General features: G+C 43.1%; 1 protein-coding gene across 1 annotated transcript in view; it reads left to right on the top strand.

Moving 5' to 3' along the window:
• TENM4 (teneurin transmembrane protein 4) overlaps nt 1-25,981 on the top strand; it is a gene marked incomplete at both ends in the record, with an annotated part of 343,507 nt that overhangs the window by 224,181 nt on the left and 93,345 nt on the right. Inside the window, 3 exon segments of the mRNA XM_079539492.1 lie at nt 639-665; nt 8,128-8,274; nt 22,784-23,000. Of these exon segments, the coding sequence (XP_079395618.1) occupies nt 639-665; nt 8,128-8,274; nt 22,784-23,000 (391 nt within the window).

The following is a 25,981-nucleotide window of genomic DNA, read 5'->3' as shown; positions in this document are numbered from 1 at the left end:
TTTCTTTTCTTTGCTGCATCCCTCCTTGGAATGAGTATATTAAGACCTACCTACCTGGTAAAGTTGCCACAACGTTAATTTAATGTTTGTAAAATAATTTGATCTTGGGGTGGAGGATGCTGTGTAAACGCAGTATGTTCCCATTAAGAAGATCCAGGGAAAAGCCTCTGGTAAGCCACAGGAGAACTGTGTGTCGTTGTGCAGAAATGTGTAAGGCAATCAGGTGAGGTAGAGTGCTTTCAAGTGATTAAAAGCAATAAAACAGGGGTAGACTGTTGCAAATGAGCAGAACATTAAAATATTCTGCCACACACATATATATATTTATACATATATATATACATATATATATATCAAAACACATAAATATATATATATATATATTTAACTTTCCTGTTTCTCTTCCTGGTCTTAATGAGCAAAGATGACTGGATGCCTAAACATAGCCTTCTTGAGCTCCTTGACTGAGGAGGGCTGTGCTCCACCCTTCTCCCTCTTTTCTCTCCTCATTATCAAGGTTTTTCTTTCCATATCACAGCAAACTCTCCTTTGCCTTTCTAGCACCTGCACAGTCTCGTAGTAAGCCGCAATGCACTTATTCAATCCTACCTTAAATGTCCTGTCTTTTATCTCCCAAGCTCACTATCTGGATAAGGTAGTGAAAGGTATGCTCTTCCTTCCTATTTTTCCTATTGTCTTTGTGGTTTTCTTTTTTTTAAATGCACCGTGAACATGCTGTGTTGAGGTTGCATCTCTTCCTCATCGTCACCAAAGTGCTCCCTAATGTCTGGAAGGATGAACTTTCCAGTCATTTAGGTAGGAAGTACCTTTGTAAGTGCTGTGATCCTGTGTTAACATCGTATCAGTGTTCCTGCCCTTCCCCTTGTCCCTGCCCTCCCCTCCAAATCATCTCTCATCCTCACCCCTACTACCCAGGTAAGGCAAGTCAGGAGGAAACAAATACATCAGAAGCCCTGTACAGTGATGTGTTGTAATCAATTGTCTATGATCCATTTTGTAACAAGCAGGTGAGTGTGCTTTCTGTGTGGAGTCTTCATATTTTTGAGCCATGATTGCCAAGTCTTACACGGGAACTTAGAATAATTATATATATATATATATATAAATACAAAATGTTGTGGCGTCAAAACCTCTAGATACACAAATTAACAAATTCTGTTCAAATAAGTGATGTTCCATCAATATACCCTATGAAGAAATCCTACCCCATCTTCCTATTTTTGAAAAGTAAAGCAAGTTTAGGACCCTGTCTTTTCTCAGCAGCAAAGATATAGCACTGAACTGCTATGGAGCAGAGGTACTGAGATCTTAGAAAAATCTCACTTTTCTGTTAATCAGAGCAACCAGATGCAGGATTTTTAAATAAAAGTAGTTCCTCTTAGCTTTCGAAAAATATTGAAGTAGTACACATCTAGTGACTGCAACAGTCTGACAGTAAATATGATTGGGTTGGACACCGATATCCTTCTACATGGCTGATTTGACACTAACAACAACACAGCGCTGACACCACGCAGCATCATATGTTTGCTGGTTAAACAAACCAAAAAATCAGGTTGAACAAATCAGTTTCTCCCATAGAGTTACTCTCCTTTTCAGGTTGTGAGCAATCAGGAATAGCAGCTGTGAGAAGCTGATGAAGAGGGACAGATATGCCAAAATATTTGTCCGGTGAACAGTTAAAATAAAATCTGCCATGTAAAGCTCTTGTTGTGAGACAAGCAACATGGCTGTCCTACTGAGTTCACTTCTCTGGATGAATTTACAGTCTAATGTTTCATGTTCTCATTGTGGCTTAAAAGAAGTTTCAGGTACAATTGTTACCAGGGAAAAACTTTGAGCAGACAAATATTAATGATAGGGGATTTTGTCCAAGTTTTAATTAATGAGACTTTTATCTTCAGTCTAATGCACAGCAAACAGCAGTTTTCCTTGAACCACTGTTTATAGATCAGTAGATCATTTAGTCATCGTTTCTTCTTTATTGTTTTGCATCAGTGAGGCATGTTTGATTTGTCTTAAGCCAGGAGAAAAATGATATTCCCCTTCTTAGATCAAGGAAAGAGGGCCACTGTCTGTACTCCTACAGAGGAATGGTGACATTCATAAAGGAAGGTACAGGTCGACACTAGGCAGTGTGAGCAGAACCTCCTGCTGATGTTCCACATCTCAGTGTTTTGCATTTCAAAACCCCAGGAGTTCTCCTTTTTGTCTCAACTTGTATTGGAGAGAGCTGGGTCAAAAGGTAAGCACAAGGAGGATAGAACAGATGAGTAACTGGTCTGTAGAGCTTGTGCCCAGGGATCTCCAGTGCTCGTTTGGTTCAGTAAGTCTTGTGTAGCTGTCACTTCTCCTCTGGATAACCTTTTAACTCACCTTTACACCCAAGAATAAAGATGCGTTGTATTTAGTGAGTACTGTAAGTGGGTAACAGCTTAGGCAACATGCTAAGAACAACGATCGTATCTACAGTACATGGCCTCTTTTGGAAAGATTAGCAACAGCTGAAACATTAAAAGTACATGCTTTTTAGTTGGCTGACTTCACGGCGTGCATTTTTCAAAACTAAATTACTCATGCTCTTTTGGCTTTCTTAATTATTAACATCTTTTGGGTTGAAATCCCTTCCCAGTAATCCCGTGTTGTCAAGAGTGAGCCTGATTTACTGCTGGGTCTTTCCTACAGCTTTACAATAAACCAGTAAATCAAACAAGATACAGAATTGTTTCTAGGTTGGAGGGCGAGTTTCAAGAGCAGACATCAGTGGGATTAAGCCAAGAAGCTACAACCAGGACTGGAATTGAGCGTTCCAGTCTAAAGCTCAATTAACACCAGTAATGCTTAAAATGAAAATAGGTACCTGATATTAAAGATGTATGGTTTTAGAGAGAGCTCCTCCATCCAGAATACTATTGGAGCTGCCAAAACATTCGTGTGTTTAATTTCTATTGCTGTTGGTCCATTGTCACACTTAAGAAATAACCGCATTAACGCAGCAGTGAGGTGAATAACAGCTACTCTGAAAGATAAAGATTTCGAACAGCTGCCTTCGTCTGCATTCAGGGATGAGTGCAAAGTCACTTCTTCGTTCTGAGAAGCAGTGAGAACTCAAGGTCGGTTCCTCCAGTTCTGCAGCTGGAAACAGTGGGAGCTCTGGCAAGTCACTTCTTATTCTTCATCTTTCAGGAGCCACCTGATGAAAGGTTTCTTGATACCCACCAGCTCAGGAGTTGTGTGTTTTTAGAACACTTAAATAGGTTTTCATAATCTGTAGAGATCCCTTGATGTTTCACTCATCCCCTTCAGTTCCACAGAATTTGGAATCATAAAATCGTTAAGGTTGGAGGAGACCTCTAAGATCACCTATTCCAACCATAAACTCCTAGTCCAAATACTGAAGATACCATACTGAGGTTTGTTCTCTCAAAGGAGCAGGTGTTTGCATCTTCGCGTGTTCCATTCAGCCAGATCCCACTCATTTCAGAGCCACTACTCTGTTGAGACTTGCTAGAATATCCATTAAGAACCCTTTATTACTGGTGAGAGAGGACTGACAAAAGAAATAAAATTGTTGTCTATCAACACTTTAAGATCAGAAGTAGGAAAGTCTTATATCTTTTAAGTCCAATTTCAAGTGGCAATGAGCCTTAACATGAAAAAAAAAATTGCCATTAGGCATTGTTTTTAAATTGTACTAATTAGAGAAAGCTTTAACTGTTTTTACCACCAATCTTAATCTTAGAATTGGCACCATCACTTCTTACTGTGGTGACTGTCTCCTTTGACACGTTTTTCTTGGCTAGTTCAAAATTTGTCCACTTTCTGTAATGCTTCCCTGCTCCGTATTTTCTCTTGCATGGCAGACCTGATGTCTTTGTGAGTGTCTCACAGTATCAGCAGTACTTTCATGTGCTTCAGTTAGCAAGTCACATAAAAGGCTTCTTCCCCCTCAGAAAGCCCTATTCATGTATTTAATTATCTTAGTCACCCAAATACAGTTAAGAGACACCAACAGGAGTACAGGATCATTAGTGACTCTAGCTATGAGAAATCAGAGCTTCAAGATTATCACAGTCACAGAATCATTTGAGTTGGAAGGGACCCTAAAAGTTCATCTCATCCAACTCCCCTCCATGGTGCTACAAATCTGGGAAGGTTGAGCTTTCTGTGTTGATGTTCAGAAGCACTTTGGAGATACAGTGGTCTTTTTCCCTTATTACCCGGCACAGGTGAAACGGGTAAGCTTAATTTGTGTAACCTTTTCTACAAGTGCTTTGAAGAGCACCGAGGATTCTATGTTCTACCTCAGTAGCGGTAGTGATGGTCAAGTTTGTACGCAGCAGAACTGTTCAGAAATAGTAATACTTTCTAAGTCCATTCTGCTAGATATGTTGACCTGCATATTGATATTAATTTCTAACTTGCTGACCCTAGGAGTCCTCTGACAGCACCGTTAAATTGTGTTGTTTTCTATTAATGATTTCCTTCATCATTACTTATGAAAACTAACTGTTCTCCTACCATATTACCACATAGGAACAGATACAACTTAGTCTTCACAGCACTGATACTTTGCTGTAACTTTCATATTCATGGAGCTGTGACGAGGAGGCCAGTTCATTGGGAAATTGCTATCTCTGACTCCTTGGAAGAGATTTTTCCTGTTAGGAACTGGAGTTGTCTCTCTTACTGACGAGAGGAGGCAAACTGCTCTCTAGCCTGGGAAGATGGCAATGCCGTGTGTAATGGCCTTACTGAAGGAGTCATCCCACAGTAGGTACCTGCAGCTTGTATCTCAACTAGTGACTCCAGATTCCCTTAACAGTCAAGGAGGATGAGTGGACAGTTTGTGAAGACATTATCTTATGAGATACTCTCTTCTTTCTTTCCTCTCCTGAATGGTGTTTTCCCTCTGTTTGCCTTCTGCAATGATTGATGTAATTTCTGAGAGTCCACTTGAAGAAGTTCAGCAGGAAATCATGGAACTCCATTCAAACAGCCCAAAACCCATCTCACACATGGACGAGGGCAACCCTGTCTTACAGAATTTTATATATATGTACCAAGCTCCATATATATATCAGTGAGGCTTCTTTGCCTTAATCATCCCTCTGGGAGGCTATTCCAAAACTTTATTCCTTTCATCCTGACAAATGTGGTTGTTTTGCTTTCCCCTTTCTAATTTCCAGACAGAAATTATTCATGCATGGTTTAGGCCTATTTGTTCTTATGCCAGCATTATTCTCTTTAGCTTAAATAGCTGTTTTCCTTCTCACTGTTTATCTGTTTCATGAATTTGTGGAAAACAATCGTAATGTTTTCAGCCTTTGCTATTCTAGAGTGTACAAATCAAACTCTCTCATTTCCTCAGAGGCAGGAGGTGTCTCTATAATAATTATATCAGACCTTTTCTGCCGCTCTCTTTACCCTATGTGGAAAGTGAGAAAGTGGAGGACATTCAGTAGTCCAGTGTTAACTCCTCATTTATGTAATTGTGTATTTTTTACCAATACCTGCTGGACACTTGTCACATGAGAGATATCTGAAGATAATATATTTGGGGTTTTTTCAGTCTCACAAGAAGCAGTCAGCACAGTATTTTTTTGTCTACTAAGGTTAGATTTTGGTACTAAGAAACATAGCTTAGTGGGCAGCATTGGTGATAGGTGGACAGTTGGACTAGATAAACTTTGAGATCTTTTCCAACCTTAATGATTCGATGATTCTATGATTCTTTCTTTTGATATTTTCCTTCCAAAAATTAAGCAATGGAAAATATACTTAAAGAAGTTAAAATGAATTTAATCTGAATTTTCATTGTAGCCCTAACTTAAACTATTTCCAGCACTTGGATCTACTCCTGTATGACCTCACAATTCTATTGTATTTAGCTTCAGGAAAGAATTTCTGAAACCCATCTTCTTCCATCTCTGAAGACTTGTTGAGTTAAAAGTCGGGTGCTATCCAACCTTTCTCCTCTCATACTTTTAGAGTGGTCTCTTCAAGCTCTCACTGCCCAATTCTCTTAGACTCACTTCACTCCTGTCGAAGACAACACTACCAGCCTTTTCAAGGAGTGTCCTGCTTGGTCTCTGCAGCAGCAAGAGATAGAAAAGAATTTTTGGGATAGGTTATGAAGAGTCTAGCTGTTGCAGCAGAGCAGTAAATCACAAAGTGTGCTCAATGGTGATGCAATATTGTCATTGCAGAATTGAGCTGCCAACTACTGAAGTGATGCAGAACACACAGAAAGTGATTTCGTCAGCTTTCTCCTGAGGCTTTTTGTCTAGACACATTTAATCTGATTTATAAAGAGGGGGAAAATGGCATATCCCAACTGTCAGGATGGGCCTATCCAAATGGAATTTATCTGCTCCAAAGTAAGATTACCTACCTACCTACATAACTTCAGCAAGTCCTTTTAACGAGTAATGAGATTCTTCCTCTCATTTTCCAAAACAGCTGAATGCTTGTAGTTTGTACTGGAAGGGAGTAAAGGAAACAAACTAATAAATTAGCTCTAGCATGGAAAAAAATCACATTAAATGCTTAAAAATTTGGCACTGTTGTAAGTAATTGAAGGCACAGCATTAAAATAGAGAACTTCCAGTAGCCATGCTTATCAATAGCTCATCTGTAGTATATAAATACTAATTTAATGTACAAATAATGAAGCATAAGCATGCTCACTACAATTTGCGTGCCCCACCTCACACGCATACAGTACACATTTCAAAAGGTTAGAAATCCTTCAGATATGTTTGCAAATGCAAAATTTAAGATCCATTTGAAGGACTTTTCCCTACCCACTTTGTTCCTTATTCCACTTGGCCTTTGTTAATCTGTAACCTGTTAGAAAAGCTAATTTAGCAAAGATGTAAACAATTTGTTAGTGAAGAGGCACCTGTATTTCTCCAGCATGGGACACTCAAGCATTTCCTCAGACAGCCTGCCATTAATGCAGTGATGGGGTTGATCGAGTGTTACCACAACGCACATCTTTCAGTGCTCTTCACCACCGTGTCCTTTGGGACAGGATATGTGCATCACTTCCGTAGTTCCACAAGCAAACCCATCATGCAAAGCTGAGAGCTTGAAGGAACTCGAACTACGTGAAGGGATTTCATATGTACGAGCTCAGGAGGCCTCAGTTGTGTTCCTGCTTTAATCAGTCCTGCTGGGTGACCTCGACAGTCACTTCAGTGCTTCATTTCCCTAATCTGTAAAATGCAGCTAGCGTTTCTGGCTGCTACCCACAAAAGATATTTGAGCTCTGCAGGTGAAAAGCCCCCAGAACTGTGTAGGCTAAACAGCCTCCCACACATGGCTGCTTACTGGGGAAATTACTCTGCTATTTTCCCCCCAAAAAATAAAGGATGGAAATCTCAGCAGGTGGCCGTCGGATGCGAAAATCAAACCCTAGTGAGCAGGCAGGAAGCATAGGGCTTAACCCCCCCTCCCCCTGAGTTTAATCACCTGTTATAGGAACGTCTGCTTCTGCTGGAGTCTCTTTTTAGTCAGCAGAGACAAACAGGCATTTCCAGAGCATGTTTCAGTGTAGGGACCAAATCTACATGAAGAGCTTCCACTATAGGGAAGGTTCCTCTGCTGCTGAGTTGTAGGGCAGTTATAACAGGGTCAGATGAACCCCTCTCAGAATGACTATAATACAGAAATTGTGTGTTCTCCAAATATTTGCTAATGTATAAAGTGCCTTCCTTTTCATTCTGGTTTTGAATGTGGTATTATTCAGGCTGAAAACTGTTTTATCATGTGGAGCGTTAGGAACTTTAACCCCACATGTAACTTAGGTATCCCTAAATCTTGGTCTTATAAAGTAAAAGCTTTGAGATACTCAGGTGGAAGGGTGGGTTTTGCAAACAACGGAGCAGGAAAATCACAGTGTTTCCCCAAATTCACTATTCAGTCAGTGCCATCAGTGAGGCTGTGCACTGGGGAACTCTAAACTGAGACAATAAGAAGACATCAAGTGGGAGTGGAGAACTGAGCCGAAAGCAAAGGGAAGTGGCAGGTTACCAGCCCTTTTCCGGGCTACATTTCTCTCCCTCTGTGGTATGTCTGAACGTGTGGCTGTTTGCCTTGCAGAGGGATGCCCTGGCTTGTGCAATGGGAACGGCAGATGCACTCTGGACATGAACGGCTGGCACTGCGTCTGCCAGCTGGGCTGGAGAGGAGCGGGCTGCGATACGTCCATGGAGACAGCGTGCGGCGACGGGAAGGACAACGATGGAGGTAGGACCTGAGCGTGTGTGACATGTCTGTGAGGTCTGCTGGGCTGGCTCAGCCTGAGTAGAGTCCGATCCAAACATTCAAGTGGACTTGGGGTGCCAGGCCTGAAGAGGAAGGCTTATTAACCCCCCATCTCAGAGAGCACATGTCCCCAGCTGCTCCAACTTTGGCCTCGCTGCCTGAGGTTTTCATCAGGGCACCTCGGTAGGTCACTACTGTCTCAGGATGAATGTTTTGCAGTAACTGAGAGGCTTCAGTGACTGATCCCCATGCCCACAAGCCATCCAATCCCTCTCAAACCATGTTTTATTGATTACAGTTCCATATGTAGTGATGTCAGGCATGTGAATAATAGCCCTGCGTAATGCAAACTTAATATTCAGAGTTATCTCATTACAAAGGAAACCCTGGTGCCGTGTGAAGGTTTGAATTAGAGGGCAGGAGATGAGATATTAAATTTAAGGCATAAGGGAGGCCGCATAATTTGTTTTGTTGTCACTCAGCAAAAGGCTTTGTAAACCACAAGCCTGGACCAGGACCCAGACTGTGAAGCAGAGATTGTATTTTGCAAGTTTCTTTTTTATCATATTCATAAGAACAGTACAGTTAAAAAAAAAAAAAAAATAGGCAGCCAAGACTGTGATTATCTGCTTCACAGCAACTGGGATTTTGATTGAATATTTAAAATACTTCTGCACATCTGGCATGGCAAATGGACCAAATTATCCCTTTGGAAAAGAAAGAAAAAAATTGGAGAACCATATAAAGAACATACACAGTGACACAGAAGTCTCTCCTTGCCTCACATGGAACTGAGTTTCACCATACTCCCCTATGTACAGAATTCTCAAGGCAACAGTAAAGTTCACTACGTCAGATGTGTAAAAATATGGCAAATAGAGCTATGGGCAACCCTAGTTTCCCTGGAAAAAAATAAGCAACAGAGTAATCCAGGCTAACAGACAAGACCACATCTGTATAACATCAAAAAGAGTATAACCAGACTCACGTTGGTGAAACACTGTCTCCTCATATCTCCTGGTTCAGGGTGTTTGTGGTGTCACCAACAAGTGTGGGAAAGACAAAAGGCATCAAAATGTTTACAAGTTAGTGCACTTCAGCTGCTAATCTGCATTTGGTGAGCCTGTGTGAAACATGGGCATACACAGCTGGAGCAAAGCAACTAACAGGTTCTGACTTACTGTCTTGCAACAGCTTCTGCGTTTGTCAGAGCCCGTAAATGAGTGTTGACCTTGCCCTTGGTATGCTAAAAAAATCTCTTGTACATGGACACTGTACATAGTAGTTTACAGATAACCATGTAACACACTATGCTGTTTGCTTTTATTTTGCTACTGCTATTCCTGTCATCTGGAAAGTGGAAAAGAATCATAGAATCATAGAATCATAGAATCATAGAATCATAGAATCATAGAATCATAGAATCATAGAATCATAGAATCATAGAATGGATTGGGTTAGAAGGGACCTCAAGGACCATCAAGCTCCAGCCCCCCTGCCACAAGCAGGGCCACAACCCTCTACATTTAATACTAGACCAGGCCAAGACCAAGAGGATGCATTCACCTTCTTGATCTGATCTTTATAGATTTTTGTGGATCATTTGTGGGTTGAAATCTAGAACTTCAACTCCTGAGATCAGTAGTGGTGAGGAATTTCTGCTTGGAAGCTCAAGTTCCTTGTTCAGTACAGGGATTTGAATAGGTTTACCTGGAGTGGGGAAGGAAGGCTGATTCTGGACCTGTGTCCCAGCTGCCATGCTGACCTCAGTATAGCAAGAGAGCGGGAGATATCTGATAAACACAGAATAATTTAGGTTGGAAGGGACCTCCAGCAGATACCTGTATCAAGCCCGTGGTCAGAAAAGGTCTAGATGCTCAGGGCTGTGTCCAGTCAATTCTTGAACAACTCCAAGGATGGAGGTTCCACCTGTTAGGGCAATTTGCCCCAGTATATGATCACTCTCCTAGTAAGCATTGCCCTCGTAATAAGTAATTAGAATTTCTCATGTTCCAACTTAATGTCTGCTGCCTGATGTCATGAGTCATCCTGGAGTACCTCAGTTAGCTTCTAGCTTTTTTTTTCACAACAGCTTAGACCTCCTGAGCAGCACATATACGTGTTTCATGTGTGACAGCTGCCTTTGGGTTTCTCAGCTATCCCAAGGCAATCCAGTGACAGCATGCCCCTGTGTTTCGGGAGTAGAATTGAGTCTGTATTCATTGCAAACACTTTGTGACCAAAGAGATCACACTGTTTTCCAGAGCACTGAAAAGATGCAGGCTGTGCAGCCTCTTGTAAGAGCAGGCAGTGAGGGCATAAGCTCACAAAAGAGGCTTTTCCCTTTTTGGAGGTCCTGACACAATATCTCAAGTGACACTTGCTTTGGGCTGGAGTAGGGCGTTTTATTTGGCTGTTCCCCGCAAAGAGTTTTAGGGCTATTGCTGAACTTACCTTTGTGTGCACGTGCAGGCAGGCAATGGAAATGGTAGATTTCATGCAGCTTTAGAAGTCAGACATCCAAACTGGTCGCCACGCATGCTACCAGTGGAGAGAAATAGGTTTACAGCATCATCTCTCTGAGTTGTTTCAGACATCGCCTACTTTTGCTTGATGAACGCTGCCCTTCAAGTCATTTTCCACTAAAAACAGTCACTTGAGGGCAAAGAGCACGGTGGTTTTTCAGAAGAGCAATGTGAGGCCATTCACATTAAGGGTCTTTCGCTCTGCCTGAGCTCATCGGAAGCTGGTCCCACGTTGTGGTATCGTGTGTCTGCTAATCAGGATCCCTGCAGCAGGAAATACCTCAGGATAATGGGAGCTGAAGTCAGAATCTTTTTCATCACATCCCAGCCTAATCATACCCTGAGGGAGATGGGTACCAAATTACAGGGCGTGCTGGCCTCTTAAATCTGGAGGCTGTTCAGATAAACAATAACAAGCAAAGCAGAAGTCACTCAGAGAGAAACTCAGTGAAATGTAATCTCTGGTCAGGTTAAAACAAGGCATCTGGGAGAGCACTTCCCTCTCCACGCTCAAGTGTCATTTCTCAAAACTGACACTTAGGTTTCACACCCAGGCCTACTTTATTTACACTTCTAAACATGAAGTCCATCAGCTTGAAAGGAGTTGTGGCAAGTAACAGAGAGCAGGCAATCATCCAGTACCAGTCAAGGGAAAGCAGTGCGGTGACAGAGCTTTAACAGTCTGTGGAAAAGACTTGGATTTTCAACATTTGACCTCAGAAGGTTCTACCTGTATTGCAACAAATAAGAGATGTTTCCTTAAGATGGGCTTCTTGCCTCTCTTTGGCAGGAAATAGCCTCTATTCATGGCTGCAGGCTCTCAGTAGATAGTCCTGAGAGCAGTGGTCCTGAAGGTAAGCCCACACAGAGGGCCCTGTCATGTACTTGAAGAGTAGAAAGTTTGAAGCTTTAAAAGACTGCGGATATTAACTCCTGTGACAAGTCTTGGAAGTGGAGTTAACGGCATTTGACTCAGTGTTGAGAAGAGGCCAACATGCTATAGGATAGAATTCATTGCACTTGTAGAGTCCTGCTTCAGAAATGGAGTATATAGAGCAACAGAGGGAAAGACGAGAGGTTATTATTCACTAACTTGTAGATATATCCACAAGCAGTAAAGCTATCTTAACCATCTTTGTTCCACAGAAATCATCAGTGTGACTCTCTCCATACTCAGAGAATTGCCCAATTCACAGTTTCATTGTCTGGATACACGCCACCATGCCTAAACCATGAGAGTGGGAGATTCACAAAGGTAGCGTTGTTTGAGGGCTTAGAGCCTAATGGTTCTCAGAATCACAGAATGGCCAGGGTTGGAAGGGAACTCAAGGATCGTGAATCTCCAACCCGCCTGCCACATGCAGGGCCACCAACCTCCACATTTAATACCAGACCAGGCTGCCCAGGGCCCCATGCAATCTGGCACTGAACACCTCTAGGGACGGGGCATCCACAGCCTCTCTGGGCAGCTGTTCCAGCACCTCACCACTCTTATAGTAAAGAATTTCGCCCTGACATCCAACCTAAATTTTCCCTTCCTCAACTTCAAACCATTTTCCCTTGTCCTGCAGTTATTTACCCTTCCAAAGAGCTGGTTCCCCTCCTGTTTGTAGGCTCCCTTTAGGTACTGAAAGGCTGCAATGAGGTCACCCCGCAGCCTTCTTTTCTCCAGGCTGAACGAGCCCAGCTCCCTCAGCCTGTCTTCGTAGCAGAGGTGCTCCAGTCCCCTGATCCTCTTTGTGGCTCTCCTCTGGACCCTCTCCAACAGCTTCCTGTCTTTCTTGTACTGGGGACTCCAGATCTGGACAGACCTGGACCTTTCTCCCTAAGTTGATCTGGCTGCATCCATTCTTTCTGGCTCCCAGAAACCTCCTATTCTCTTCTTCTGCAAGAACTGCAGTTGTGAAGCTTGTACCCCTCAGTTCTTATTCTTGATGACTACGTGCAGTGCATTCAGCTGAGCACAAACACAGGGTTCCAATGTACACGTGGCCCTGTTTGGCCTTAGCAGGTTTCGTTCTGTTCTCCACCAGGTGCTAAGAGTTCAAGGGGGGAACAGCTCTTACGCTTTCCTTACCTCCATCCTCCTAACAATTGTGTTCAAACCCAAGTCAGAGCAACCCAGACACTGCATGTGGTATTTTTGCCTTTCTGTACTGCCTTGAGTAGTACCCATTGCTGCCACGCATTTCAGGAACTATATAATTCTGCCATAGCCACACTTGAATTACCAGCAGTGAGTTCTCTGATATGTCTCAAATCCGTTTTACAGCATCACAGTCCATTCATGTAACTCTGCAGAGTAGTGCTTCGTGCTTTGCTTGCCCCACACGAGGATCAGGTTGTGCTTGTAGTAAGGTGGAGACTTGCATAATGCTTTGGGATGGAAACATTTCAGATTTTTTGGCAAGAGAAATGTTGGCGCTGCGCGTTGGCCTTCTTAACACCCATGCGCCCACCATCTGTCCTCCACATGCCAAATAATGTGTTAGAGAGCTGGCAGGAGCCTGCACTGCTCTCTGCCAGTTGTAGGGTTACACCTGAAGGCAGTGGCAGGGTTATAGAGGGAATTGAATAGCATCCAAGAGAACCCCAGAACGCAAATCTTTATATATGTAAATGCATGAGCTGCAGACAAGGTGATGGGATGCTTTCAGATTTCTTTTTTCTTTTGCACACTGTTATGAACCTTTACTTCATGCCAGCGAGGCTTTTATAGCACAAGAGGATCATCCCCTGGGCATGCTATGGGAACTGTCTGCTTCCTCAAAACCATAAAAAATGATGCATTAATGTGTGAGCTACATTTACAGAGGGAAGTGTTGAGATCTGAACGCACCTGGGAAAACAGCCACGGTAAATTAACATTTACCATCACTGATAGATCCAATCAAACAACAGGGTCATCTTGGAGGAACTGCATCTAAAAAGATGAGAAAGAGATTGGTTAGTTGGTATCACCTAGCTTCTCTTCCTGTATTTTATGATGACTGTTAATCAGCCTTTTCTCAAATAAGGGAACAACGTGACACGTTCACATTTGCAGGTTTCAGCAGCTCGCTGATCCTCTATTGGATGGTAACACTTGTGTATCACCTGCTGCTGGCTGTTAGCACTGGGGCTGTCAGGAGAGCGGTGTGAAGCTGGGCACTGCAGCATCCAGAAGCACACAGTGCTGTTAGCATGGATGATGTGCTGTGAAGTGAATGTCTAGCAGTGGCTGTGGCTTGCCTTGACGGCTTGGGAGAGTTCCTACTCCTTGTAACTGTTCCTTAATGAAATTCCTTTGGATAATAGATCCAGAAACATTGAAAATGTCCACTTTTCCAAAATAAATGTTTCATTTTCTGCTGAGGTGAAGCAAATTACAGATGGGAAGGAAGCCCTGCTGGTATACAAGATGTAACAAAAACTGACGTGACGCGTTTTCAGAAAAGACAGGCACGAGTGTGCATTTTGCAAGGTCCTTCTGCAATAAACTCAAAAGAGCATGGGCAGCTATTCTGAAAGAAGCTCAAAAAAGCTCTGCCAGACCTGCTTCAGCACTTGAGGCAAACTGTTGCCTCCCCTCTGGGGCAGACATTCTCCTTAGAAACCTCAGGGTTTGCTCTTCACTGTGTCAGGTCACATACTGTCATGGGTGCATAGAATGCATGGCTGCTTTCCTTTTGATGAGGACAGGAAAACCATCACTCTATCTGAGTGATCTGAGGCTACTTTCCAAGGTATGCCAAGGTGATTTCTTGAACTGCTGTGGAATCAGTCAGCAGAATATATTAGGATGAACTTCTCAGCATTGGCTTAACACTTACAGTACTTTCCAGAAATGTGAGAGACCATGGTGCAAAGAGATCTCAGCTAAGAGTGTCCCATCTGCTGGGGGTGTGAACACATTGCTCGTTCTGCTTTTTTTCCTAACCTCAGAGCCCCTTTTTTCAGAGGTATGTTGGCTCCTGAAGGACTCAGCTTCAGGTACAGCATTGCTATTGATCACATTAAGCAATCTCTGCTTTCTGCACCGTCTAAAAGCCAATCGCCTCTGCTTGGAAGGGCTCTCGCATGCCTCCAGCACCTTATGGAATTCCACTGCAAACGTAAATTGCTTGGTTTCTGTGTTGCTTTTGGAGCTCTGTCAGGGGAGTGTGAGGAAAAGGCTGTGCCCCAGAGGGTGGTGGGCATTGGAACAGGCTGCCCATGGCAGTGGGCACAGCCCTAAACTGGCAGAGCTCAGGGAGTGTTGGGACTCTCAGACACTGGATTTGGGTTTGGGCAGTGCTGTGTGGGGCCAAGGGTCCCCTTCCAACTCAGGATGCGCTATGGTTCTGTGATTCCACGCTAAAAGTCTGTCTAGCGAAGGGAAATCCCATGAAGCCAGCTGCAGTAACACAGCAGTGCTGATTTGGGAGATTCTGCAAACTTGTAGACTCTAACCACATTATTATAGGCCTGGTTTATGGTCAGCTAGTAGTGATTATCGTGTTTTCTGTCATTTCCTCCTTCCGCTCCATTCCCTTCTGTTTGTTTCAGATGTTCTTTAAACAAGAACATAGTGCTGGATTAGGATGGACTTTCTGCATTACCCTTCTGTTTTCTGTAGTGCCTGGCACTGCAGGGCTCTGTTTCTACACTGAAGCCCAAAGAGGGCTGCAGTACAAATACATGATTGCTATTACATATGACTATACAATTTTGAACCTGCAAATATTAGGGAAAGATGTTAGAGCAATTCCTTTCCCAGGGAGCCAGAAGTCTAATTTAGTTAGGATTCAGACAGTGAGAATCTTATTCAAGCAAAATCAAAACAGAGGAGCTAAGAGAACAGTAATATCTAACATGATCACAGAGACATTGCTATTGTTCCTCACATTTGTTTTGTGTTTCCTTTTCCTTCCTCACAGTGAGCCCAAAAGCTACACCTCTTCTGTTGAATAGGTAAAATTGTTCTCTGCAAAGCCTAAGAGGAAAAGTTATTAATTCCCCAGATCCAGGAGAAGTAAATTAAGTGTCAGTCCTCAGCTCAGGGCAGAACACCATTACTTTTGTAAGCTGTCCTGAACCCATGCATTCACATGAACAATAACTTGTGTTTTCTGCAGAAATACTGAGACGTTCCTTTAGTCTGTGTTTGGGGAGAGTCTGAACAACTGATGCTGGGAAGGGTAAAATTTGATTTGCTTAAGGGTGAGGATAACACATTATGTTACTTCTACATCTAAATGCCTTCATTTTAAACCCTCCCCATACAAACTCTCCTATTAATGCATCCAAAAGCATCACAGGGTGACAGTGTCCCTATTGAAGGTGATACTGTTGTCTGGTGAATGATACAGGAAGAAGAGTGGAAGGCAAGAAGCAGATGAGGTGAGAGCCACAGTTACGTGCAATCAGAGCATCTTATGCTTTCAGTGGCAGTGAAAATATTGCTGAAAGGCAACATATTTTTACTGTTCTTTTCTTTCTAGTCTTGCTTCACCTAGCACAGCTTCTCAATGAGCTCTTCCCACTGCAGTCAGTGGCAAAAACTCTCATTCTCTTCAGCAGAAGCAATACTTGAATTTGTCATGTATGCCCTATGTACCAGCAGGTCTGTCCCTACGTGTGGCCCTCCTGTTCTATCCTGACACTTGACATGCAGCACCTGTCAGAGCCGGCTTAAAAACATAATAACACTCCCAGATGAAAGTTATTTGCATTCTGTTGTTGATGTTAGCATGACAGATTTTTGTTGCAGCATCCATAACTCTGTAGAAATGCTCCATTATTCAATCTCAGTGAGCTAAGACGCTGCCCATTAAATCAGCCAACACAATTGTGGGGCCATGAAAAGTCACAGCTAATTTGAAATTTTATTAGCTCTCAGCTGATCTTGTTTACTGCAAAAGCAGTCTCTCAAAACCAGTCCTTTGCTTCTGTGTGAAATTCTGCTCCTTGAGGCTTTGTTGGCACTGCATGATGGTGGTTGAGGGACTTGGAACCCAGACTCCTGTGGGATTTGTGAGCACTTTGCAGCCAGCAAGTGCAGCAGCAGTCCATGGAACACAGGGGTGGTGGCCCCTTGCTGCCAGAGAGTGCTTATTTTTCAGGCTTATAGTGGCTGTGACCATGGCAATTAGTTTTTCTTCTGGAATATGTCACGTACTTCAGAGGTAAGCCAGAATACCTGCATCTCCCAATGAGCAGTGGAGCTCAACGGGCACACTTTCTCCTATCAGTTAATGGCTGGTTTTGTGTCCTTGGCTCTTAATCCACTCCCAGCAAAGGAGGCTTTAGGGGAAGCCAGAAAGTCTGGACGTGAGGGCTTACATGCAAGAAAGATAGTCATAAAACTGCTTTAGTTATTCCTCTGCCTACGCCCTCCTTCATGTCCCATGCAGCCAGCCTCCTGGGAGATGTGGTGCTTGCCTGCATTAAAAGAGAGTGGCCAGCAGGAGAGGGAGGTGATCGTCCCCCTCTATCGGCTCTTGTGAGGCCCCATCTGCAGCGCTGCATCCAGGCCTGGGGCCCCAGCACAGGAAGGACGTGGAGCTCTTGGAGCAGGTCCAGAGGAGGGCACTGAGATGAGCAGAGGGCTGGAGCAGCTCTGCTGTGAGAAAAGGTTGAGGGAACTGGGCTTGTTTAGTTTGGAGAAGAGAAGGTTCCAAGGAGACCTCATTGCAGCCTTCCAGTACTTGAAGGGAGCGGATAAACAGGAGGGAGAACGGCTGTTTGTGAGGGTGGATAGTGACAGAACAAGGGGGAATGGTTTTAAACTGAGACAGGGAATGTTTAATTTAGATCTTAGGAGGAATTTTTTCACCCAGAGGGTGGTGACACACTGGAACAGGTTGCCCAAGGAGGATGTGGATGCCCCGTTCCTGGAGGCATTCAGTGCCAGGCTGGATGTGGCTCTGGGCAGGGGGATTGAAACTAGATGATCTTTTCAACCCAAGCCATTCTATGATTCATAACACATGTGGAATAGCTTTAGTTTGTCAGTGGTTTGGGTTTGTGCTTTTTTTTTTTTGGCTTGGAACCATTAACTCATTGAGTGATGGATACCAAAGAGCATGAGGCACTTTCCTCCAATGCACCTGAATCTTCCATGAGACACAGCCCTGACTCTCCACACCAACCCCAGCAGCTCCAGATTTTAAAAACTGCCTAATTGTTTTAGGTGGCTCTTGAAACGTCATGAAGGGTAGGGTATTCAGAAAGTGATGGGCCACATGCAATGTCTGAAAGCCACATAATTGTAGGTCATCTTAAGTTTGGCATCCAGGTGAGTATTTTTAGAAGACTGTTGTGACACTGAGAGACTTATGAAACTCGTTCTGAATAAGGTCAGCATTCAGATCCGTTGTCATGATCTCACTTAGCTGCCCCAGTTGCTCCAGTCAGAGTGTTTTAAAAAAAAGCCAGGATAGCAATGACAGAAAAACTGCACTCTCCTGAATATCAAACCTGGGCCCATCCTCTGCAGGCGGAAAGAAATTGATGTGAGCTGGTGGTAGACAGTCAGAATGCATTCCTCTCTGTCTGTGCACTCTGACTTTTAAGAATACAGGGCAAAAATCTGATATGGGGAAGATAAGAAAAGGAGGTGTTTGAGGACATGAGATGGAACAGCTGTCTGCAACACCAGTAAGGAACATGCTGAAAACATCTCCAAGATGTAAAGATTTGTTTCAGATGGAAATGCAAAAGAACACAGAATGGGTTAAAATCTGGCACAGTAACAGATCTCTGAATTCATTTGTTTAATGAATGGTATCTGTGGTTGAATCTGCTTCTAGAGTGGCTCCTTGGAATTGCTTGTTGCATCCAACCCCATTCAGCATTGTCAAGTACAGTTTAAATCTTTCCTCATAAAATCTTTGTGTCACCGTATATCACCAAATCATGCTTGGTATGGTGATAAATACATACCCAGATAGTTTTGATACGGAGTGATCTGACATCACTACACGATCACAATCCAACAGAATCTTAAGGCAGCAGAATGCAAGGTAATTCCCCTGGGAGCAAAGCAAGCATGCAATCCTTATGGGTTGGGTGACTCTTGAACAGCAAAGGCTCAGAGAAGGATTTAGAGGTCCCAGGGATAATTGTCTCAACATGAGTTCTCAGTGCAATGCTGTTCGCTGTTGCTAAAAGGCTACTGTGAACCTTAGAATTTAAAAAAAAAGAAAAAAGAAAGTGCAACAAAAACCAGCACAAAAGTAGGGAATTGCTATCTCTTCTCTACCAATATTGCTGCCTCAGTTGTTTCATGTCCAGTTTGATGGTCCCATGTGAAATCACTGAAAAATCTAAATCCAGCAGCTGGAAAATAAACAAGAACTTTAGTCTTGTTCAGCTGTTCAGAAGTGGGGTTTGAGTAGCTTGTTGCTTTGCGTGGCAAGACTTGCACATGAAAAAGGCATCTGATCATGCAGTGCAGAAGGATATTGGTTACCTTGCAAAGGCAAAAAAAAACATTCAGTTGTGAGATATGGGAGTTAGACAAATTCAACCTTGAAATAAGATGCAGTTTTCTAGCAGTAATTAAACATCTGAATGGCTTACCGGAGGAAGTGGTAGACTGACTGTAATCAGATGTCTTTGAAATACGAGATATCTTTCTAAAAGACAGGCTTTAATCCAGTTCTGGGGGAAAAATGAACAGCTTGTATATAGCAGTCTGACAGGGAGGTCAGAGTAGCTTTTGTGACCCTAAAGCATATAAACTATTGCAAACACTCTACAAAGCACTTTCAGTCTTGCATTGGTAGAATTCAACAGCACGTTTGTTGTCTGGTCTGAGGTGCCATGGTCATATGGCTGAGGGAACTGGGATGGTTCAGTTTGGAGAGGAAAAGGCTGAGGGGAGACCTTATTGCTCTGTACACGTCCCGTGTAACAGCAAAAGGTCAAGATTTAATGGCCTTAAGTTGTGCCAGGGGAGGTTCAGGTTGGATATTAAGAAACATTTCACCTCAGAAAGAGTGGTGAGACATTGGAGCAGGCTGCCCAGGGAGGTGCAGAGGTGGTGGAGTCACCATCTCTGAAAGGGGTAGAAATGGCACTGAGGGACACGGTTGGTGGGCACAGTGGGATGGACTGATGGCTGGACTAGAAGATTTTAGAGGTCTTTTCCAAACTTAATGATTCTATGATTCTGTAGCATGGCTTCCACATTCAAGAGCCCATTGCTATTTATCATAAAACACAGAATCATTTGAGTTAGAAGGAACTTGTGAAGGCCATCTAATCCAACTCCCCTGCGATGAACAGGGACACCTACAGCTCCTTCAGGTGCTCAGAGCCCTGTCCAGTTTGAGTGTCTCCAAGGACAGGGCATCCACCACCTCTCCAGGCAAGCTGTTCCAGCGACTTACTACCCCTATTGTAAAAAGCTTTTTCCTCCAGCCAGTCTAAATCTCCCCTGATCTGCTTTAACTCTCGCTGATCTCTATGCCTCAGCCAAAAATGGCCTTTCAATTTTCCAAGTTAACTAAATGTATTGCCCTGAAAATGCTGTTATGTGAGTAGCTAAACTCCAACACTTGAGGGCCTGAATGGATCTAAGGTGTCCATGGCAAACCTCTCTGGTGTAATTACTTCCACCTTACTGCATACAGGCCTGAAACATATTAATTGCATAGCTCATCTGCAGGCAAGGCCTCGTCACTGCCACGGTACAAAAACATTGTCCTGTGCATCTGTTCTTCCAACATTTCTCTGCTGTTTCCTGCAAAGGCGACAGTTGCTTTCTGTCTTGCAGCTTCAGGTCCCCAAACGCATTTCTGACGTCTGAAATGAAGACAGTAATGAAGAGGTATGGGGCAGCTGGTTTGCCATCCTCTCACTACATTGTCTTTATAGTGGAAAACATAATCAATGTGGAGGAGATAACGACAATATTGTATCTTCCTTAAAACTATAATCAGTGCAGTAACAGTTGGCTTGTTTTTTTTTTTTCTTTTACATGTCTTTTTTTTCTAGGATGTAGCTATGGATAAGCAAGTTATACATCTATGCAGGTCTCTGTTCTTGAACGGTATCTCAGATTCCATCTGAGATTTGACCTTCCAGAATCCTCCTGGCCTAATCATCTGCAGCGAGTCGTTTTTTTAATGGGCAAATAAAATGTAATTAGTTCTTTTTCATTATCACTAGTCATCAAGAGAGAAGGCAGATGGGTAGATTTTGTGCCCGAGCTGATAAATTTTTGTGGCAATTTTGTGAGGAGTTATAAAGATGTAGTGATATCAGAACAGACAGAGGTAAGGGTAATGGATGGGGTTTTGGAAAGCACTTTTGCTAGTCTCCCATTGTCTTTAATGGCAGCTGCAGAGCACTTGTGGAAATGGCTTACTGGCATGTGCTTGTGTGCATGGAGCAGGTTTTCCTCCCGCTTTGACCCACACGTAGACTGGAAGCTCTGGGAGCACTCAACAGGCTTTGTTTCTGCTTTTCTTTGTGAGGGTGGCCACATGAGATGGTGTTGCAAGTGATGTTTTATGGCACAAAAATCTTCCAAGAATGGGACAGGTCTAATTCAACAGAATCCCAGTGCATGACATGTAAGCCATCATAAGCACTGCAGAAATAATAACAGATCAGATTCTCATTCTATTTATATTGCAGTAAATTCAAAGTAGTGCCAATAACAAAGGGCTTCTAATTCACACCAGTGTAAGTGGGATGAAACTGAAGCTCATAGTCTGTCATAATGACAAACAAGTTTGTCTTCCTTTACTGTTTCCTTGACGTAGAAAATACGTTATCCTGACAATCACAGAATCATAGAATGGCTTGGGTGCATGGATCTCAAAGATCATCTTGTTCCAACCCGCTTTGCTGTGGGCAGGGTTGACATCCCCTAAATCAGGCACTGGATCTGGTCGCCCAGCGCCCATGTAGTGCCTGACAACTCCAAATCTAATCCCACTTCAGGAGAAACCTACCCCCTCAGGGCAATTTTGCTCTCCAAACACATTCATTTCTTACCAAAGGTGTCAGTAGGATGCTAGCTGTAGAGGTGGTTTCTCTGATATGCAGAACATCCAGCAACTACTCAGAGACCAACCACTGATTTCACATAGCTCTCTAAACAGCCATCACGTGGTAACAATTTTCATTCACTATCTATCTGTCTCATTCGAACTGACGATTTGAAAAATCCCCAGAAAAAAAAAAAAAGAAAATAAAAATCCAGTTCCCTTATCTATTTTCAAAATCCACCTCTACTACATGCTAACAACTTTTATTTCTAAATGTGATGCCTCACCAAACCTCTCCTGAGGTGGCATCTTAAAATGAACTAGGGAATGCTCCTGTGGTGATGGGAGGGGAGGTAATACTGTCTGTGTGTTTGATGAGTGGACAGATGTACAAATTCATTTTGCTGGACTACGTGTGGCAAGCTTCTTTCATGTATGTCCACTGGTATTACTGTTGTTATTTTTAATGTACTGTTGGTGAAAATACAGTATTTATATCCTGAGAGTTTCAAGGTTGCCTGGTTCTCTGAATCTGCATGAAATAACCGTGACAAAAGCCAAATGAGACTGGACACTTCCAGCAAAATTTTTGCCTTTTCATTTATCTGGCCAGAATCTCTAGTGGGGTAGATGTGTAGATCTCTCTATAGCCATTGTAGATAGCATGGCTTTCTCCACTATTGACTCCTGCTGGAAGGACTGTTACCTTTGGTGTGATTTAGTTGACCTGCTATTTGTAGAGGGAACAGGAACAGTGTATGAAAATCATTGATCCATGAACAGAAAGGAAAAAACGGCAGAAAACTTGAAGGATTGTGGAATCATCTCAGTGACCAAGAGGGGAAATGATGCTCTTCTTGGAGTTTGAAGGGAAAATGCATTGCTCTATGCAAGCATGACGTTCACGTTTCTCTATGTGTACATTATAAAGAGCTCTTGCACCCTGATTTCTGCCATGTTTCATGTTCCATTTGCTCTAAAGTCTTCCTTATCCTTCTGCAGATGGCCTGGTGGATTGCATGGACCCCGACTGCTGCTTGCAGCCACTGTGCCATGTCAACTCACTGTGCCTGGGCTCCCCGGACCCCCTAGATATCATCCAGGAGACACAAGCACCCATCTCCCAACAGAGCTTGCATTCGTTCTACGATCGGATCAAGTTCCTGATTGGCAAAGACAGCACTCACATCATCCCAGGAGACAATCCCTTCGAAGGAGGGTAAGTGAATTCTCATTTTTCTTCAGTAAAAGTGTGAGCCACTTAGCCATGGTAAGATGTGAAATGGCAACTTGCTTTAAGAGGGAACATTAGCAAGATGCAGAACACAGGAAAGGTTTTGGGGAAGTAGACCTGTGAATAATTTTGGGGTGATCTAATTCTGGTGGATGTCTGCTCATCTTCAATAGGAATCAATGATCCTTACGGGTCTCTTCCTACTCAGAATATTCTGATTCAGGATGTTCCATGATTCTATGGAAACTTAGGCTATTCAGTAAGAAAGATGCTTCTCTCCCAGGAGTTACACACGTCCTTCCTTCTCCAATCTCAAGGAATGAAAGCCATTTATTCAGCACTTTCCAGAAGTATTTAGTAGACAGCAATGGCAAGCCTTCTACAATGTTAAACACAGGTTTGACAGAGCCAACAAAGAGGGAAGCTAACACAAACTTTAAAATCTTTGGTATGGCTTCCAAAAGCCTAGATAAAATCTTGCAGTGCAGGAAGGGCTGTTAGAGTGACTTCTGATGTAAACAATCGAGTGGGATATACACTGATTGTAGTACTGAGACATTCTTTTTCACTACATTGCTCATCAAGAGATAGGAACTGGCAAATCATATGTAGCTCATGTCTCTGACTGCTTTTCAGGCATTTGTTTAAGGGCATGCCTGTCAGGAGAGACAGTCCCTTTAAAACCATGTGCCTGAAGCAGGATGCCACAATACATACCCTGGGGCATCAGCTTCTTAGATCATTCAGTGTCCACTCCGAATGTTGCCTTTCAGAAGTAGTGACCCTGAGCCACGAGGTGGTTCTCAACACTTACATTTGAACTCCACTGAATTCCACCCCATCATTAACTGCTTACTGTCAGCTTTCCCACGCACAGCAGTGAATAGCTTGGCACTGAAGCTTCACAATCCTCGTGTTCCTGCAAGTAGTTATTTGAGTACTTGCATCTCAGCAGGCCTCTCAGGCCCTTTGGGTGTAACCAAATGCTCTTTGAAGAAGGGACATTGCCAGCATCCAGTGGGTATCACCCCCCATGGGTATCACCTCCCACATATTGACACCTTCAGTGGTCTACAGCCTGACCTCAGATATGAACCACTTGAAGGCATGCCAGTGTGGGAGAACTGGCCTAATGTGATAGTTTCTGATTTGTCTTGCTGCCAAGCCCTCCATGAAAGCTTATGGCAATGATTCAGATTAAGGCCAAACAGTCATTCTGTAGCAAACAGTTTTCCGTTGCCAGCATTCTCAAGTTTGCACATTCTGGGTACTAAGCAGCCTAGGCTCTGGACTAAATGCTGGAACAGTGAATTCTCTGTTGTCAGTTGTTGTAATTCGTTGCTCTAAAATCAGGTCATGGAATACAAAATTGTACTCACAGTTTCATTTTTTGATATATTTAGGGTTGTAGTTCATCAGTTGAATGCACTGTTGGAAGTCTTTCCACAGTGGACTGTGGTACCAGGGCCACGTGTAACTGCCTTGTTTGATAACTAGAGTATTTCAGCAGCATGTATATTGGGTTTAACAATATTTTCTGAACAGATAAAGAACTGTAGGAATCAACATGCATGCGTAATACCAATTTGCAGCTTCTCTTTAAAGGCTGCTGGCATTCAGCAGCACACAGAGGTTAGGGGAAGAAATGAGAATTTCTCATTCTACATTGAATTTGCTTCTGGGAGTGCCAGCAGAGAACCAGAAACAGTGTCACTTAGGGCCACATAAATTCCTAATGGAGGTACGTGTGTTTCATAGAACTAATAGTAGATCTCTATGTAGAAAGGAATTACTTTCCTTCTGTAAACATTGTGTTAAATATTCAGGATTCAGAAGGAGCACCTGCTAGCAATAATGTTTATCTGGCATATAGATTTCTAGAGTGAAGGAATGCAGAGATTCAAATCATTAGGAAGGATTTTAATGATTACTTTTCATTAACTACAGTGGAACTAATAAATGGAGCTCCTTGTTCCATTTAATGCAAAGAATTACATAGAGATAGTGATGATTGTTAAGATTGCCATTCTTAAAATATGAACATAGGGTGTATATTGCTAAATATGCTCTACAGACTCACCACCTTAGACTGTAATTGTCCTGCACCTTTCAAGTTAAAAATCTGACTCATCACAAGAACAGTTGCAGATAACAGCAGAAGACTCCAATAAAAGGTGTATTTTCCCATGAGAAAGCACTGCAGCACACAGTCTGGGTTTCTTGGTCTGTTGAGCTGCTAAAAATGACATTACATTTTTGGGTTATTCCATTGCTGCCACTGTGATTCATGAAGTCTTCTCCTTGGTGCAGATCAAGACAATACGCTGCCCATAAAGCTGTGGTGCCCCATCCCTGCAGTGCCCAAAGCCAGACTGGATGGGGCCCTGGACAGCTGAGCTGATGGGGGGCAACCAGCCCACAGCAAGGGTTAGAGCTCACTGATCATTACAGGCCTTCTAACCTAAGCCATTCTGTGATTCTGTGGTTCTTTGATTCTGTGATTGCTGAGCATGTGATATCCCACTTCCGTCCAGGTGCCTTCATGGCTGGAGTTCGATCCATGCCACTTGCTGTAGGCAGTCCCATAAGCAGAGGTGACTGGAGGATCTCCTGACTGCCACATGGCTGTTGTCATTCAGACATGAATGACATCTTTCAGATCAGAGATTTCAAACCATACTAGCTAGAAAGGAGGTGTTAACACCACATCCCATTTACATTCCTGTATGGCCTATGCAGGAAAGGCAGCAGAGTGAAGATGACTGAATACATATGCAGTGTCTTTCCCAAACTTCAGAGATGCAGCTTAGCTATCCTTTAGAGAGAACAGCCGTGCAGATCGCCTAATGGATACAAATAAGTGAATGCCTCATGACAGCTAGCCTTTGAGTGAATTTATTATTGAATTACACTCCAGCTTTTTAAGAACAAGCTGACTTGACAAGCTCTCTCACCATTGCAAGGAA

Source organism: Tetrao urogallus, assembly GCF_951394365.1.
Source record: "Tetrao urogallus genome assembly, chromosome: 1".
NCBI classification, from domain to species: Eukaryota; Metazoa; Chordata; class Aves; order Galliformes; family Phasianidae; genus Tetrao; species Tetrao urogallus.
This window is presented reverse-complemented; position numbering and strand designations above follow the sequence as displayed.